At 36.0% G+C, this 17,701-nt stretch overlaps 2 protein-coding genes across 6 annotated transcripts in view; one reads left to right on the plus strand and one right to left on the minus strand.

The window, feature by feature from the left end:
• The window catches only part of efr3bb (EFR3 homolog Bb (S. cerevisiae)), a 53,175-nt gene extending 41,139 nt beyond the window's left edge, over nt 1-12,036 (plus strand). For 4 of the 5 annotated variants that reach the window (XM_051654423.1, XM_051654425.1, XM_051654426.1 and 1 more), the window contains 12 exons: nt 980-1,031; nt 1,173-1,345; nt 1,780-1,855; nt 2,017-2,178; nt 4,657-4,788; nt 6,269-6,336; nt 6,436-6,563; nt 7,588-7,679; nt 8,526-8,574; nt 8,726-8,832; nt 9,064-9,113; nt 9,218-12,036. In XM_051654423.1, coding sequence (XP_051510383.1) covers nt 980-1,031; nt 1,173-1,345; nt 1,780-1,855; nt 2,017-2,178; nt 4,657-4,788; nt 6,269-6,336; nt 6,436-6,563; nt 7,588-7,679; nt 8,526-8,574; nt 8,726-8,832; nt 9,064-9,113; nt 9,218-9,323 — 1,195 coding nt within the window. In that variant the 3' untranslated portion in view covers nt 9,324-12,036. The remainder of the gene's footprint in view (nt 1-979; nt 1,032-1,172; nt 1,346-1,779; nt 1,856-2,016; nt 2,179-4,656; nt 4,789-6,268; nt 6,337-6,435; nt 6,564-7,587; nt 7,680-8,525; nt 8,575-8,725; nt 8,833-9,063; nt 9,114-9,217) is intronic. The other variant, XM_051654421.1, reaches the window with a different exon arrangement.
• A 968-nt stretch (nt 12,037-13,004) lies between these two features.
• On the minus strand, nt 13,005-16,945 carry pomcb (proopiomelanocortin b). Its single transcript, XM_051654516.1, has 2 exons — nt 16,046-16,945; nt 13,005-13,578 (listed from the first exon to the last, which is right to left on the minus strand). The coding sequence occupies exons 1-2, from the start codon at nt 16,163-16,165 to the stop codon at nt 13,051-13,053; spliced, it is 648 nt and encodes a 215-aa protein (XP_051510476.1). The 5' UTR covers nt 16,166-16,945; the 3' UTR covers nt 13,005-13,050.
• Nucleotides 16,946-17,701: the final 756 nt, after the last annotated feature.

Here is a 17,701-nt window from a genome sequence, read left to right on the forward strand (position 1 = left end):
TACTCATATTGAACATTATTAGCAATTAACTAGGTTGTTTTAGTTGTATGTTAATTTACACTACCAGTTAAAAGTTTTGGCACATCTACCTGTACCTTTATTTAACCTAATACATTATATTGTTTCAGCCTCAGATACAGCAAATCCAGTCCATACAGTCCAGTGATTTGCAAATGCTTTGGTTTGTTAGGCTAGAAAGAACATCACTGTTTTATCTTAAAGGAATAGTTCACCCAAAAATGAAAATTCTCTCATCATTTACTCACCCTCATACCATCACAGATGTGTATGACTGACTTTCTTCAGCAGAACACAAATTAAGATTTTGAGAAGAATATTTCAGCTCTGTAGGTCCATACAATGCAAGTGAATGGTGATCAAACCTAAACATGAACGTGATCCCTATGATTCAGCGTTTAAATCCATATCTTCAGAAGCAATATAATTGGTGTGGGTGAGAAACAGATCAATATTTAAGATGTTTTTTACTCAACTTTTTTAAATCTCAACTTTAACTTTCATTTTTAGATGTGAAAGTGAAACTAATTAGGCACCACATGTGACTTTCAGATGTAAAAGTGAAAGTGGAGATTTAGAGTAAAAAAAGGATTTAAGTATTGATCTGTTTCTCACCACATCTATCATTTGGCTTCTGAAGGTATGGATTTAAACACTGGAGTCTTATGGATTACTTTTATGTTACTTTTATGTGACATTTGGAGCTACAAAGGTCTGATCACAATTCACTTGCATTGTATGGACCAACAGGGCTGACATTTTCTTCCAAATATCTTTGTTTATGTTCTGCTGAAGAAAGAAAGTCATACACATCTGGGATGGCATGAGGGTGAGTAAATGGTAAGAGAATTATCAATTTTGGGTGAACTATCCCTTTAAAGCTTCTAAAATGCCTTCAACTGAAAATTCTGAGGTAAAGGGCAGTAAATTGTGTACATTTAACCTCTGTCTGTGTTTGCAGGACTGAGGGAAATCGCATGATCCAAGTCATGCTGCTAAAGTCCTTGAGACAGGTAAAGTGTACAGTACCGGATTGATTCCTCTCTCTGCCTCATGAAAGAGTCTTACAGCAAGGCAAAGACAGAATAAATCCCAAAGGTCAGATTTGATGCTCTAATGATAATCTGTCTGTCTTTTCTTTCTTCACTGGCCAGGTCACATGTGGTTTCCAGACCACTAACATGCTGACGGCTCTGCCCAATTCCTTCCTGGACCCACTGCTGTCGTTTGCTCTGCTGGAGGATGCTGAAATTCGCCTGCTGGTGCTGGAAATTCTGGTCAGCCTCATCGATCGTCATGACAACCTCCCCAAGTTCTCCACCATCAGGTTAGTGTGCATAAGTACAGTTGGATTTAAAAATGAAATGTAAGTGACGAGAGAAAGAAAATCCTAAACACTAAGAGAACATGAAATCAAAATTCATCTTATTTATTTAATACATGTCCCTGGTATTATTGTGTACGATTTCTTCAAAGAAAAAAAGAAAGTGTTTGTTTTCATGTTTCATCAATATGTAGTAATTTTCTCTGAAACTGTTTTTTATATGTCATAACAGATTTTCCATCATCCAATCAAATCCTTATGAATAAGTCAAGTTTCCCACTGAAAATTCTGATTCACTCATAAATGTGTCTGAAGTCTTTATTCGTTTCATTAGTTATTGTGTGAAATGAAACACTACTGCTAAAGAACTACAATTCAACCTTACATGACAAACAAAGAGTTTTAATGTTGTGTCATGTGTTGCTTTCCCCATGCAGTATAATCTCTGATATCTCTGTGCTTAAACTCAAAGTGGACAAGTGCTCACGTCAAGACAACCTCTTCATGAAGAAGGTACTCATCCCTCTCTGACACACTCATTCCGCTATCATTCTATCCATCACTAGAGTCAGTGGCTCTGTTGGATCTCCTTGAGAGAATGCTTGTACTTGTTGGTAGGGCTCACTCTGGGATGAGTTTTTAAGTGTTTTGACTTTTATCTCTCACGGTTTCAGCATGCTCAGCACCTGTACAGACACATCTACCTGTGCTGTAAGGAGCAGAGCAGTGTGCAGCCTCACTTTGAGAAGCTCTACTCACTCCTGGCTCTCATTAGTATGGAGCTGGCCAATGAAGAGGTGGTGGTGGACATGATCCGTGTAGCTCTTGCTCTGCAGGTGAGCCCTTATTGTGTTTGCTCTCTTAAAGGGTTAGTTCACACAAAAATGAACATTTTCTCATCATTTACTCACTCTCATGTCATCCCAGGTGTGTATGACTTTCTGTCTTCAGCAGAACACATTTGAAGAAAAATAGAAAAATATGTCAGCTCAGTGGGTCCTTCAAATGCAAGTGGATGGTGATACGACTTTTGAAGCTCCAAGAAGAAGAGACAGTCAGCATAAACGTCATCCTTACAACTCCAGCGGTTAAATGAATGTCTTCTAAAGCGATACAATTGCTTTTGCTGTGAAAAAGATCAATATGTAAGTAATTTTTAACTATAAACCATCGCCTCCAGTCAGCAGCTGTATTGGCGTTCACGTCATGAGAGCGCTGAGTTCACGCGGTCTCTCGTATGACGTATTCGCGTTGGCATGTTACGGACGTAATCTCACATTTTTCTCTCGGTTGAGGCATCCAGGATAAGCACACAAATGCACCATTGTGAGTAAACAAACGGATACAAATACAGATCTAAACCAAAACCAACTAAGGTTCTGTACAGCATTCCTCCTCAGTTGTAAACAGCGCTGCTCTTCCGTGTGTCGCACATGCCTCAGTTCTCAGGTGAACAATGCTAACATCAGGCAGGCGGTATCACAGCATCAGGACCCGCACCAGCCGACTGCATGACAGCTTCTTCCCCCAAGCAATCAGACTTTTGAACTCTTGATCTCTCACAATCAACATACATCAGCACTGCACTTTATTAATTTTATATCTCACACTGGACTGTCATAAATTATATTCTCTCTTAACAACACATTGGCAACTGACTATCAACCGACAGCCTGAATGTAATTATGTGTATATTAGATATGTAAATTGTGTTGTGTAAATCTGATGTTTATTGTAAATTGGTATATGTCTCATCACTGTCATGGCTGCTATTTTGCTCGGAACTGCACCCAAGACTTTCACCCACTGTTGCACTTGTGCATATGGTTGTGTGACAATAAAAGTGATTTGATTTGAAAGTGATTTGATTTTGATTTGAAACATGCCAACACGATTACGTCACACGCGCATACTGCTGCTGACCAGAAGCGATGGTTTATAGTTAAAAAGTACTTGACTATAGATCTTTTTCACACCAAAAGTGTTTTTTACTTTAGAAGACATTAATTAAACCACTGGAGTCGTATGGATGACGTTTATGCAAACTGTCTGTTCTTGTTTGAGCTTCAAAAGTCTGATCACCATCCACTTGCATTATAAGGACCTACTGAGCTAAGATATATTTCAATTTTTCTTCAAATGTGTTCTGCTGAAGAAAGAAAGTCATACACACCAGGGATGGCATGAGGGTAATTTATAAGAGAATTTCCATTTTTGGGTGAACTAAACCTTTAAGGCCTATTTGCAACAAGTCTGAGTTTCTGGCATGGAAAACGTGCAAAATAACCGAGTCTGAATTTATTGTAGAGATGTAACGGTTTCGCGGGATACCTCGGTTTTAAAACAAATGGTTTCCATACCGTTGACATCTCATTCACGGTATTGTATGAATGTAAAGTCCGTTTTTTTCTGAACTTTTCTAAAATCCAGAATCGGCTACAAAGACAGACAGAATTGGCTACATTTACACTGCATCATATAAACTTGATGTGATTAAGTTATTTTGAATAATAATTTATTTTTCGGGAGGTATTGTTTAGAATCGAACTAAATTACAAAAGCAATCAATTACTAAATCAAATCAGTAACTTAACTGTTAACCTGGGCAGTAATCATTACAAAGTATTAGTTTTTTGATTTTGCTAAATTAGATTTTTATTTTATTTTAAAGTATTAATTCCAAAATTATATTTGATAGTATTGCATACAATTAAATTGCAGGATGGAATGCAATAGCATAATACAGTGTATTTTTTTTTTTTATCTCAAACTGTTTAACCCCTAATATAATGTACTTTTCTTTCCAATTAGAAGGCTATGTTAATTTGTTTTTAATTGTTCAGATGATGAACTGTTCATTTAGGTATAATTATTTTTTTCCCCAACAAATGACAGGAATTTGGCATCAGATTAATTTAGGTGTGCAATTTTGTTTTAGAATAGTTTATACTTTTATGTTTTTTGGTTGCATCGTACATGGAATGAAAAGGCCTTTACAAGTACTTTGTGGAAAAATGCTACCAGTCTGGAAACACCTACTTATTCTTTATTACTACAATTTTCCACATTTTAGAATAACAGTAAAATCATCAAAACTGCAAAATAACTCAAATCGAAGTATAGAAAATATGTAGTGGCCAAATCATGTTAAACAAACCAAAACTATCTTATATTTTAGCTTATTGTATATTTTAGATATATTTTACCTGAATACAGCTCTGCACACACTGGGCTGGGCATTACCTCAACCAACTTCATGAGGTGCATCCTCAGATGCTTTTTAAACTTTTTATACCATGTCAATCTGTGTCCAGGACTTGGCCCTGAGCAGTGAGGAGACGTTGCCTGTGTATAACCGCTGTGCTGTCCATGCCTTGTCCGCTGCTTACCTCAATCTCATCAGCCAACTCACCACTGTACCAGCTTTCTGCCAGCATGTCCATGAGGTCAGTACCACACACACCTTGTCAATAGGCTTGGGATCGAATATAAATAGGGCTGCTCGCTGCACAATAGTCATTATCTTTTCAAACATATACTCACTGAGCACTTTATTAGGGACACCTGTATACCTACATATTCATGCGATTTATCTAATCAGCCAGCTGTGTGGCAGCAGTGCAATGCATAAAATCACCTGTATCTGGTCAGGAGCTTCAGTTAATATTCACATCAACCATCAGAACTGGGAAAAAATGTGATCTCAGTGATTTCGACTGTGGCATGATTGTTGGTGCCAGATGGGCTGGTTTGAGTATTTCTGTAACTGCTGATCTCCTGGGATTTTCACACACAACAGTCTCTAGAGTTTACTCTGAATAGTGTGGGGAAAAAAACAAAAAACATCCAGTGAGCGGCAGTTCTGCGGACAGAAACGCCTTGTTGATGAGAGAGGTCAACTAAAAATGGCCAGACTGGTTTGAGCTGACAAAGGCAACGGTAACTTGGATAATACCTCCTGTATAATTGTGGTGAACAGAATCAAACCTCATCAAACCTTGAGGCAGATAGGCTACAACAGTAGAAGACCACGTCGGGCACTTTATTAGGACCATAGTGTTCCTAATAAAGTGCTCAGTGAGTGAATTTCTCAACACAACTTTGGTAAAGTGTGAGCGGCTGGGTAAATTAAAGGGGGTCACACACCGGACACGTCTGGTGGATGACATGGCGCCTTCTAAAATTAGAAGCAATTATTTTCTACGAAGGTATGGACACCGGCGCCGTTGCTTGAAGTTCTGCTGTGCCACGGAATGCAACTCGTATAATTTTCCATAAAATTCAATCCAAATCAGTGTTAAAGGACAAAGATTATTTACTCTATCCATCACTGGATGATATATTGTGTACATGTATCTTTCATATAGCCTACACAATGTATATTCAGTTACAGGTATGTCGTTTTGTGGTTTGACAGCTTGAATGAAAGACTCATTCAAGACTACATACAGAGAAATTGCATAATAAACACTGCCATTTCAAATCATACAGTTTGTACAGTTACACCAGTTTCATACACTGATCTGCAAACTCATCAACGTCACTTTGTTCATTCTTGAAGTACAAAAACCTTCGTAACTTTGGACTGCCATCTGCTGTGCCACATCAGCTCGTGCACGCGATACCTGTGACTTTCCTACCTGCGACCGGCTTTAGTAAATATTATATCACCCTCTTTTGGACTCTCAATGCTATTACACCAGTATTTTAAACAGAAGGCCAACTGAGTGAATTGTAAAGCATGCAAATTGGGCTTCTAATTTAAATGTCGTCTAATTTTAATATCGATGCCTCAAAAATATATCTATAAGTAACGTTTCGATCAATAATAAATATGTCAATATTTTTTGACATCCCTACATGTTTGTTTTTACAAATTGTATTGCGTTGAAATGGATGAATAAAATTGTTTCAACTTTTATGCAGGTGATTGAAATGAGACAAAAAGACATTCATTACTTGTTGCCAGAGGATGTCTTCATTGAAAACCCAAAGTAAGACTATAAGTCAACTGAGTTGCCTTTTTGTCATATTTTTGTGTTAGTAAGGAATGTCTGGACTGACGATTTGCATGCTCTCTATTGATTTCCAAGGATTCCTAAGACACTGGAGAAGCTGGAGGGGGATGTTTTGTTCCAGCAGGTTAAGATCACAGAGGTTCTGGGAGGAAGTGGCTACAACACTGAACGACTGGCCACACCTTATGTCCCACAGTTCACTGGTACATATAGAAACTTTTTTACCACATCATATGTAACCGGTCCTCCTAGACCCACTCCGAGTGGGATTCGAACCGGCGTCAGCCAGCATGGGAGGCGGGCACGCTAATGAGGAGGCTAAAGGCTACAGACCCTAACGTCAGTCGCTAGTTTGCCTCTTGAGGCCAGGGGAGTGAGATTTACTCATACTGTTCTGCTATCACATACCAGATGGCTCCCGTTACACATACACCATGTAACATCATTGAAGCGTTTCAAATGTACGTTTGAGGAGACTTTTAATCAACATGAAATATACATTTTCATTCTTTTTTTTTTTTTTCCTCCCCAATTTGGAATGCCCAATTCCCAATGCGGTCTAAGTCCTCGTGGTGGCATAGTGACTCAATCCGGGTGGCGGTGGACGAATCTCAGTTGCCTCCGCATCTGAGACAGTCAATCCGCGCATCTTATCACGTGGCTTGTTGAGCACGCTACTGCGGAGACATAGCGCATGTGGAGGCTTTACACTATTCTCCACGGCATCCACGCACAACTCACCATGCGCCCCACCGAGAGCGAGAACCATTTTTTAACTCATCACTGCATGTTATTCTATAGAGGAAAAAAGTTTGCTTTCGTAGTCTTTGATTAAGAAATGTAATAACCTTTTCCACCTCTGAAACAACTTTTCCACTGACATGGAAATCAAGGTCACGTGGGCAGGGAAAATTAATATTAACCAAAAATATAATAGCCTAACATGTTTCACTTGTCATGATCTAATCAAATCCTGATTCATTAAAATCAAGTCCTGCCCTGCATTACAGAAGTTATATGTGCTGCGTATGCCTTTCATGTTGTCTTCAACAATCTATTTCTCATTGTGAATAAGCAGCTCCTTGGGCTGTAGCAAAGAAATCAGAGCATTTGCATTGCAGATTAACTGATTAGCTTTAGTCTTTCTAAAGTTGTTTTTGCTTATTAGCCGACTGAAAGAGATTGATTATATGAACTGTTCAGTTATTCCACCCTCTCTCTTCTTAGACGAGGACCGGCTGTCAAAGAGAAAGAGTATTGGAGAAACAATATCTCTTCAAGTGGAAGTAGAGTCCAGAAACAGTCCAGAGAAAGAGGAGGTAAATTTAAGCACTCACACGCAGATTTGTAAACATATACTTATGCAGACTTCTATTGTTCTTCTGTTGTTCTCCACACACATTTGCCTCTAAATGTGTACATACCATAGACTTCCATTGTTTTTATAGGCCATTTTTGTTCCTTGAATATTTCCTGCTAGTTGTCATACTCATTCAAAAAACAGCGGGAGGCGCTTTGTTCGTAATAACTTTAACGTGATTAACATTACTAACGTGAACATGATTGTCATAAAATGTCACTATAAAAATATGGACCATGTTGTTCGGTGGCTGGATGCTCTCTATTATAACAACCACAAATGGATGCATGACCTGCACCAGTGAAGCAAAACGGCTGAATACATGCTGTACTAACAACTGTAGCACATATTTTTACCCAAAAACATTTTTGTGAATGAACAAGGCATGCAAAAACTACTCCACTTATTTTTTGGAAATCAGTTGAATATTACTAATGCTAATTTATTACTGTGGGACCCAGTCAGGTTTATTACTATAATATAATACTGTATTTTCATCATTACTTTGAGGATTAGATTTGTTTTATATACAAGTAATATATTTCTGTCCTATTTACTTTACCTTCACCTGAAGCATTTATTTTGACACTGAAAGTGCAGTGTGTAGTTTTACAATATTCCGCCTCTGGTGAAATGCTGTCATCTCCTGCTTTTCTTTGAGGATGGCTTCAAAAGGATATTTTGTCAGATACTACTGGGGATAATTAGTCCCCAAAGTATAGTTAAGTGCTAAGTACACACATTTTCTTTATTTATCCTTGCTCATTATGTTATTTTGTTCTGATGTCATTGTCTTTCCCCACAGAGAACACCAGCTGAAGAAATCACATTTGAAACACTAAAAAACGCCATCGGTGGGTTGATTTATTGAGAGTTAAACTTTCACTAAATTTCCCCTGCAGATATTTGAAAAACATTCATGTAATGGTGCTGATCATTATTGCTTGCTTAACTCTACTACTCTAAGCTGATCTGTGTGTGTGTGTGTGTGTGTTTATTGTCCAGTGGACAGTGTAGGTGTGGAGGAACAGGAGAAGGAGCGCAGGAGACAGGTAGTTGAGAAGTTCCAGAAGGCCCCCTTTGAGGAGATAGCTGCTCACTGCGGTGCCAGAGTGAGTTAAATCACAGCAATATTCTCTTTTATTTTATACAGAGGGGTTCAAAAGTCTAAATGCACATTTAGGATTTTTTCCGGAAAAATAGGAATGCAAAATAGAAGCATTTGCACAGTTTGACCTCACTGTTTGTATCTGAGAAAATGAAAGCCTCATGTCTTTTCCCCACACTGATCAGCTCAGTGGTGCAATTGATGGCTAATACTGGTTCTTTATGTTTCCTCCCAGGCGACAATGCTGCAGAGCAAACTTAATCAAATCTTTGAAATCACAATCAGGTAGGTTGTAGCTCTTTTTAAATCAGCATGGCACTATTATCCATCTCTCGTAAAGATCTACTTGCGCTGATAAACCTTATCTTTTCTGTCTTTCTTGCTCCCAGGCCTCCTCCCAGTCCATCTGGGACTATCACATCAAGTTACGGCCAAACCCAGAGTCGCTCTGTGCCTGTTTATGAGATGAAGTTCCCAGACTTGTGTGTTTACTAGTGCAGCTCAACTCAGGTAACAAACAGAGAAGCAGTAGAACCATGTTTTAATGTTTTTAATGCAAGAAAACTGACAGATCTCACCCCTCTTCTATGGCGTGTGCATCACTGCAGTCATTTCCTTGTTTTCCTACAGTATGTCTACACTGTGACTGCTGTAGACACCTCATCTAACGTGAGAAATTTGTATAACTTTTAATACCTAATTTGGGTTAATTCAGTTGGGTTCATTTCTAATTCCTTTACAGTGTGTTTTCCCTATTTACAGATTTAATCAGGATATTCTTTATGATATTCTGGTCCTCCATAATAATACCACCTCAAAGACATGTATTTGAGCAAGTATTGCAGAAAAATCCTAGCTCAACACCAAACCTTTCATGAACATACACTTGTCATATTTCACTTCAATACCAACAGAAAGAATAAAGAAATTATACTTTGAAAAATTAGAAAATGAACCCTTGTTTATGGACCATTAAAATACTTTCCATTGTGCCATGATTTTCATAAATGTTTCATCATATTTTCAAATTTCCACTCCAAATTCTCATTACTGTAATGGAGAAAAAATCTCATTCTCATTACTGTAATGCAAAGTTTCTACATTCACGGTAGTATCTGTAGTAATGCTGTTAATTTATGCTGGTTTCAATTAAAACAAGCATGTTATTACAGTCAATTTATAATGTAATACAGTAAAAAAATTAAAAAATGACCGTATTACAGGAATGAGAATCACCACTGAAAGAGTTTACTCAAAAGTAAAATGTCCAGACACACTGTGATAATGAGAATTTGGGGGGTCATTTCTCTTAAATGTCATGAAAATAATGTCATAATTTTAAAATAAATGGTCCTAAAATAACGCTAAAGCAATTCTTTGTTTTTCTTTGATTTTAAAGTGAAATGTGGCCTGGACATGTTTACATAAGAATCATCCTCATACTTTTTAAAGTTTTATAGTACCACATGAAAAAAAAAAATACCTTTGCGTCCTATGATAAATTTGGACAAATCAATCAAAGCATATAATTTTTACAAATTTAAATACATTAGTATAAGTGGACAGATTGTCCAGTGAATTGCACAAACCCTTCTCTCCATAAATAATTTGTACTTTTTGGGGCTAATTTTGGTTTCTATTAGGTTGAGTTTTTGGTAAATGTACTTTTTATTGTTTTTTTTAATCATTGATTGCTTTTTTTTTTTTTTTTTGTCACCCAGTGCAATCTGTGTAGATATCTGTAGTTCATTGTATTGAGAATATTCATCTCTAGCTCCAGATAGCTGTAGGCGATGTCTGCTCTGTGCTCTTGTTTACATGCTAAACACTGTTGTAACTGACTGGAGTAAAGGAGCTCCCATGCTGAAGGAAGTATTTAATTAGCACTTTTTACTATTATCAAATTGTACTCATTTGCTTAGCATCTGTAACCTGTGATGCTGTGCTTGTTTTTATGTGCTTCCGAACAGTATTTTTTTTTTTATGCAAGCATTCTCAATGTGTATATAAAGTTACATAAAAGAACTTTATGAATTTATGTAAATACCAATTCTGATTTAGGCTTGTTTATTGGTTAGGTAATTGTCTGAATGAGCATTTTGTGTGTGTATTTCCACATAATTATACCTTCATTTTAAGTTGACCTGTGGCAGTTGTGTTTTTTGCTATCTTGAGGGGTCAGACACAAATAAAGAAAAACACCCAGCAGTTTTACCATATTTAGCTAGACACAAGTCTTGCAATCCATCAGGAGAGGCAGCATCACCATACATCAGGCCCCTTGTCAGACTTATTATATGAGGCTTTTATGGTCCTCTAGCAGAAATTTGTTTAGTGGTTGTGTACTGTATGTTTAGGTCCTGTTACAGTATGTGGGAGGGCTATTTTTGTATGCATGTGGATTTATACAGTGCCATAGTCTGAACTGCTGAGCTTTTTGTTGAAGGTTTTGTCAATTTGCTATTATTTTTGTCATCGGCTAGTTGATGTAAATGTTTTAAGTGTGACTTTTGAGGAAAAAATAATAAAGTTTTTTTTAAAGCATAAAACGAGGTCTAGTGTAAAAAGCAGTTTCAGCATTTAATTTGGAATTTTTAATATATATATATAAACAGATTATTTTTTTAATTTTTAAATTTTTGCCATGAATTCATTATTCATTTAGATTACATAAGCAGAGCAATAGATATTTTAAATATCCAACAAAAATAACCAGAGATACCTAAAAAGTAAATGATATGATGCATGTAGCTGTCAGTAGTACCTTTACCCCAACAGAAGTAGATGAAGTATTGCTAAATGCATTTGCTATATGATTATTCCCTTTTTAATCTGATTTAAAGCACTTGCCCTGATTATATCAATAAATACAGAAGTCCTGTAAGTGCTCATTAGTTCAGTAGTGTGAGTACCTGTCACATTACTTCAGCAGTGTAGTTCAGTTTTGTGTGAAGAGTAATTTCTGGGCTGCGACATGTCAGGGTTGGTCATTTATTATAACGACTCTGCAATTTAAGTGGTATAATCTAGCGTTAATGAAGTTATGGAATGGTATTGAAGTTTACTAAATTATGTCACAGTGTCTATTTCTTTTTTTCAAGTAATGGTCTGTCTGGAATCTGGATGAGCATTCTCCCCATCAATAAAACATGGCAATGATGTTTTTTTGTGTTAAAAACTGCAAATAGACAATAAAACATTTTCAGTACAGTGTGGTGTGCACAGTTCTATATATAAGACTGTGTTGTTTTAGAATTTCTCTGTGTGTGTGTGTGTGTGTGTGTGTGTATACATACAGTATATACTGTATATATGTATATACATTTTAATTATAATACAATTTAAATATTTAAGAATTCAAAATGTTTTATATAATTTAATATAACACAATTATGTAATATTATACTATAACAAGATAATATAGTACCATAATACAATATAATATTATATTAAATTTGCATTTATAATTATAAGAATATGTATATTGTAAAATTATTTATTGTGAATTTGTGTGTATATATATAAAACAATAAACCATAGTAACAATAAACAAAATGTAGTATTAAAAAAAATGCAATATATTATTTAACATTTTATTTAATATAAATTTAAACAATCATAAATTCATACTATAAATAAATATTTTAGAATTTACATTTTATATGAGGCTTCAAGATATACAGTACCAGAGATGGATAACTTTTGTAACCTGGTATAGAAAAAAGTTTGCAGTTTGTGTTGATCCTGATCATCAAACACCAGTATTGCCTGATACCGATATTCTCACCAATATAGTGTGCAGTTCTGCATTCTTTGTGTATACTCCAGGATAAACTGATCATGCAAATACTCATAAATCCACAGCTTGCAACATTGCAAATTCGTTTTAATGTATTTCATGTACAGTATATTACAACAGAACTAACTAAACTAGACTAATACCCATCATTTCTGAAAATCCCAGAGATGTGTTCAAGTACAGTGCAGGTGCGTGTAAATGAATCGTGAATGTCGAGCAATGAGCATTCATTGTCTGAATGATGCCTGTTTTGCATAATGTGAAATACCCTGACATTTCCCCCCTTTTTTTTGTTTTTGTTTTAGTTTTTCAGAAGATTAATTTCAGTGTCCTGAAATTGTGGTTTTTACATGAAGATTAAATGTTAATAATAACATTTGACTGCCCCCCCCCACTAATATTCTGTCCATTCTCTGTCCTCTCTTAATTTTTGAACTGCTGTCCGTCTTTAACGATGACATTTCGTATCAGCGAGAGCAGAGGCGTGTGGGATTGCTCTGTATAGGGCCTCATGAACCCACTGTAGCGTTTGTCAGGAGGAGCATTCCATCGGAAATGTGTCATGCGATATTTTCCATTGGTCTTCACATTGTTCCTCTGTTGAATGTCCAGGACGGCACCCTGCCCTCGCTCCACGCGGAAGGTTTCCGTGGACTCCTCTGGCTCCTCTTCAATGGCGTTGTTGTTGAACAATTTGATGGGTCTGCGTTTGCGGCCAATGGGTTTCCCCCAGCGGAAGTGCTCCATTGAGTAAGATCTCCTCTCCTCGCTGTGGGAAGGTTCTCCAGTGAAGATTTGGGCCTCGGTTGAACCAGGAGCCAGAGCAGATAAGAGCAAACCCAAACTCAGGCTCTGTTCTTCAACCTCTTCCTCATTGTTTTGCTGTTCAGAGGAAGCAACTGTTCCATAGTTGGAAACGTCCTGCTTAGATCCGCATTGCCTAATACACTGCTGCAAAGTCAGGACAAACAACAAGATGACATAAATAATGTTAAAGGGTTAATCTACCCAAAAAATGAGAATTTGTCATTATTTACTCCTTAATATCCATATGACTTTCTTTCATGTATAGAACATAAATGTTTCAAGTATGCTTAAGAGTTTTCTAGCATAACATCCAAGCTGCTCACAGTAAAAGTGAATGGGCGTTCTGCTAAATACCTTATTCTGTGTTCCACACAAATACTTTATAACAGTTTAAAAAAAAAAAAATACAATATATATATATATATATTTTTTTTTTTTGTATTATCCCTTTTTCTCCCCAATTTGGAATGCCCAATTCCCACTACTTAGTAGGTCCTCATGGTGGTGTGGTTACTCACCTCAATCCGGGTAGTGGAGGACAAGTCTCAGTTGCCTCCGCTTCTGAGACCGTCAGTCCGCGCATCTTATCACGTAGCTCGCTGTGCATGACACCGCGGAGACTCCCAGCATGTGGAGGCTCATGCTACACTCCGCAATCCACGAGCAACATACCACAACCCCCACTGAGAGCGAGAACCACTAATCGCGACCACAAGGAGGTTACCCCATGTGACTCTACCCTCCCTAGCAACCGGGCCAATTTGATTGCTTAGGAGACCTGGCTGGAGTCACTCAGCACATCCTGGATTCGAACTCGCAACTCCAGTGGTGGTAGTCAGCATCAATACTCGCTGAGCTACCCAGGCCCCCACAGTTTTTAATAATTAAGTCATTATCAAACATTATCACATTACAGAACACTAATAGATCATTAGTTATTGTGCACTGAGAATTTTTTTTCATTTTAATTTTTATATGTATTCATGTTTGTAGATACATAATCTTTTAAGAAATATTCTTGATACAAAACCTGTCTAGAACATATCTGGGTCATATTTCACCTCAAAATCATAAGAAATTATTTAGAAATTATATTTTGCATGAAGAACATGCACAAATTTCATTATTGTAATGCAACGTATATATGTATATCTAAAAATATCTATTTAGAGTATTTATACTGTAAATTATGGTAGAATTTGTAATTTAAGCTGATACTTAACTGTTAATTTTACTGTAATAAAGTGAAAAACATTACAGTAATGAGAATCTAATGTGAATCACAATTGAGAATATTGGGAATTTTGCTGTTTTTATGCTTGTATAAATAAAAACTATTACAGTAATTCTACTGTAAAAGTGACAAATATATTACAGCAATGAGAATCTAATATGAATCACACATTTTGAGGGAATTTGTTGCACTTCATGCTGATATAAATAAAGACTGCTACACTAATTGTAATACGGTGAAAGATACTATATTACAGTATTGAGAATTGCTATTGAGTATAATGGAAATGTGTTGTTTTATGCTGATATTAATAAAAACTATTACTGTAATTTTACTGTAATACAGTGAAAAATACTATATTACAGTAATGAGAATCACATTTGAGAATAATGGGAATTATGAAAAACTCAAAAGTAATACATCCGGGTGCATTGCTGTAATGGGAATTTAGGGGAAATGTGATTTGTGTCACTGCAAATAATCATAAGGTTAATTTTCTTTATGCTCAGTATAATTACTTACTTGCTCCCTTGATTTTAGGGTGAAATATGACCAGGGCATCTTTTCATGAGATTCACCCAGTTATTACTTGGGATAGTTCACCCAAAAATAACAATTATTTCATCATTTACTCACCCTCATGCCATCCCGAATGTGTATGACTTTCTTTCTTCAGCAGAACACAAATGAAGATTTTTAGAGGACTTTCTCAGTTCTGCACTGACAATGCAAGTGAATGGGTGCCAACATTTTGAAGCTCCAAAATCCACATAAGGGCAACATAAAGGTACTCCAGACAACTGTTGTGGTTAAATATATATCTTCAGAAGCTATATGATAAGTGTGGGTGGGAAACAGATCAATATTTAAGTCCTTTTTTACTATAAATTCTCCTCCATGCTTAGTCAATCTCCACTCACTTTCCTATTCTCCTTCTTCTGTATTGTAGGGAGGAAAAATCTGTGATAAATTCTTGTAATAAATAAGAAATGATCTGTTTCTCACCCACACCTATCATATTGTGTCTGAACACATGGATTTAACCACTGGAGTCCTATGGATTACTTTTATGATCCCTTTATGTGGATTTTGGAGCTTAAAAATGTTGGCACCCATTCACTTGCATTGTGAGGACCAACTAAAAATCTTAATTTCTGTTCTGCAGAAGAAAGTAAATCATACACATGGATGCCAGGGGGTGAGTAAATCATGAGAGGATTTTCATTTTTGGGTGAACTACCCCTTAGTGTTGACAGTTTCTTATAACTATGCTTATGGTCTATTTGATTTCTCATTTTGATAATTTGTAATAATGCCACTAGTAATTTATATTCTATCTGTTCAATCATGTTATTAATGTCATTAAATGCATCTTACCAATATTTGCTCATAAGATGTAAAGCCCATGCAATTGGACAAATCCGAGCAGTGTCCATCTACATATGGGCTGTGAAAACACAAGACGACTGTGGCCAAAAGCCAGGCAGGACACTGCATCTCTACTAAGTGACTGAGAACTGAAGAAACAAGACAAGAAAAGATCTATATTGTCAGTTGCTTCCATTCCTCCGGTAACATTTAAGTGACGCAGAGTGGAATGCTGTAAAGAAAAGGGATGATACTGAAATTTATTTACTGAGCAGTCAAGGACAATTTATTTCATTATTCAGATATCTTGAATCACTTTTGGTTTCATTAATTTCTGCACCATGTGGGCAGGTCGTAGATGCTTATGAGAAGCAGATGTCTTTTCAACATGCTTTCAGTCCTCTACTTTATATTTGAAGCAAAATGTGCTGTAATTGGTGACATTGAAGTTGACTATTTATGTTGCTTAAAAGAATGAAGGAAACTGAACTTATAGATTTTCACCAACACCTATTGATTTATTTGTACCTGGCCTTAATGGCTAACCTACAAGTTTTTATGGTGACGTCATGCCACACTTATTTGTGAGCTTAAGTGTTGCAGTGATCCATTTATATCTTTCCCAGACGTCAACTGCACTGTTGAGTCAGGGATGGAAATAAAGCTTTGAAATAAACACTTCTGATTTAGTTGAGCCAAATGAGCCGTTTTCTCTCTTGATCCTTTGATGTATTACAGCATTTCACAGTGACAAAGCAAGATCTAAGAATGTTCTCCATAAACCAGACAAAGTTGATTTAGTAATTGAATTTAAAAAGAATTCCCTGTTTTTGTAATTACCATAATTAGACATAGTTTGATGATTCATCCTGGCTTCGCACGTCACTCATTTAGGGATTTACACCAGATTCACAGATATTCAAAACGTTTATGCTAATTTCCCCCTAATAATACAAGTTGTGCCTTTTTAATACTTACTATTGGAAGAATCATGAAAAAAAAAAAAAAAATATATATATATATATATATATATATATATATTAGTTTCAATTCTGAACAAAATGTTAAATGTATTTAAAAAGTTTTGAATGCCAGTAAGTAAAATATAAAAATGTATCCATAAAAGTACTGTGTAATAAATGCAAGCAGTATTTACTAATTGTCTTAATATGTCTTAGACAGTGCTCTCCAGTGTCAGAAATTAACTTTTTTTATTAAGAGGCAATATTTGTCCCTGGATTTGATTTTCAGGGGCATTTTTTCCTTAATGATCGCATATTTTTTTCTAACCAATTTAAACAAACTGTCTCATCCATTGACCTCAGTTTAATAAATTCATTAATATAATTTCTCAAGATTGAGAATTAATTACCTTTTACCCTAAAAATGCAATCAACATCAACTCTTATTTTATGCCATAATATGTATAACTAGGACTATAGTAGAACATTAAGAACTATATTAAAATGTACAGATACAAAAACAAAATTTATTATGATAGCATTTTTTGTCCCCACATTTGTAATTTCGTCATTTTATAGATAACCATAGGTAAGTCTCTTATTATTTTTTCTATTGCTGCTATTTGATTTTCTCTTCAAAGAAGAGAATTATTGATTTTATTATTGAGATTTAATAAGGAAAGTCTAAAGAGAGCCATGATAT

Source organism: Myxocyprinus asiaticus, chromosome 25 (genome assembly GCF_019703515.2).
Source record: "Myxocyprinus asiaticus isolate MX2 ecotype Aquarium Trade chromosome 25, UBuf_Myxa_2, whole genome shotgun sequence".
In the NCBI taxonomy this organism is placed as follows: domain Eukaryota; kingdom Metazoa; phylum Chordata; class Actinopteri; order Cypriniformes; family Catostomidae; genus Myxocyprinus; species Myxocyprinus asiaticus.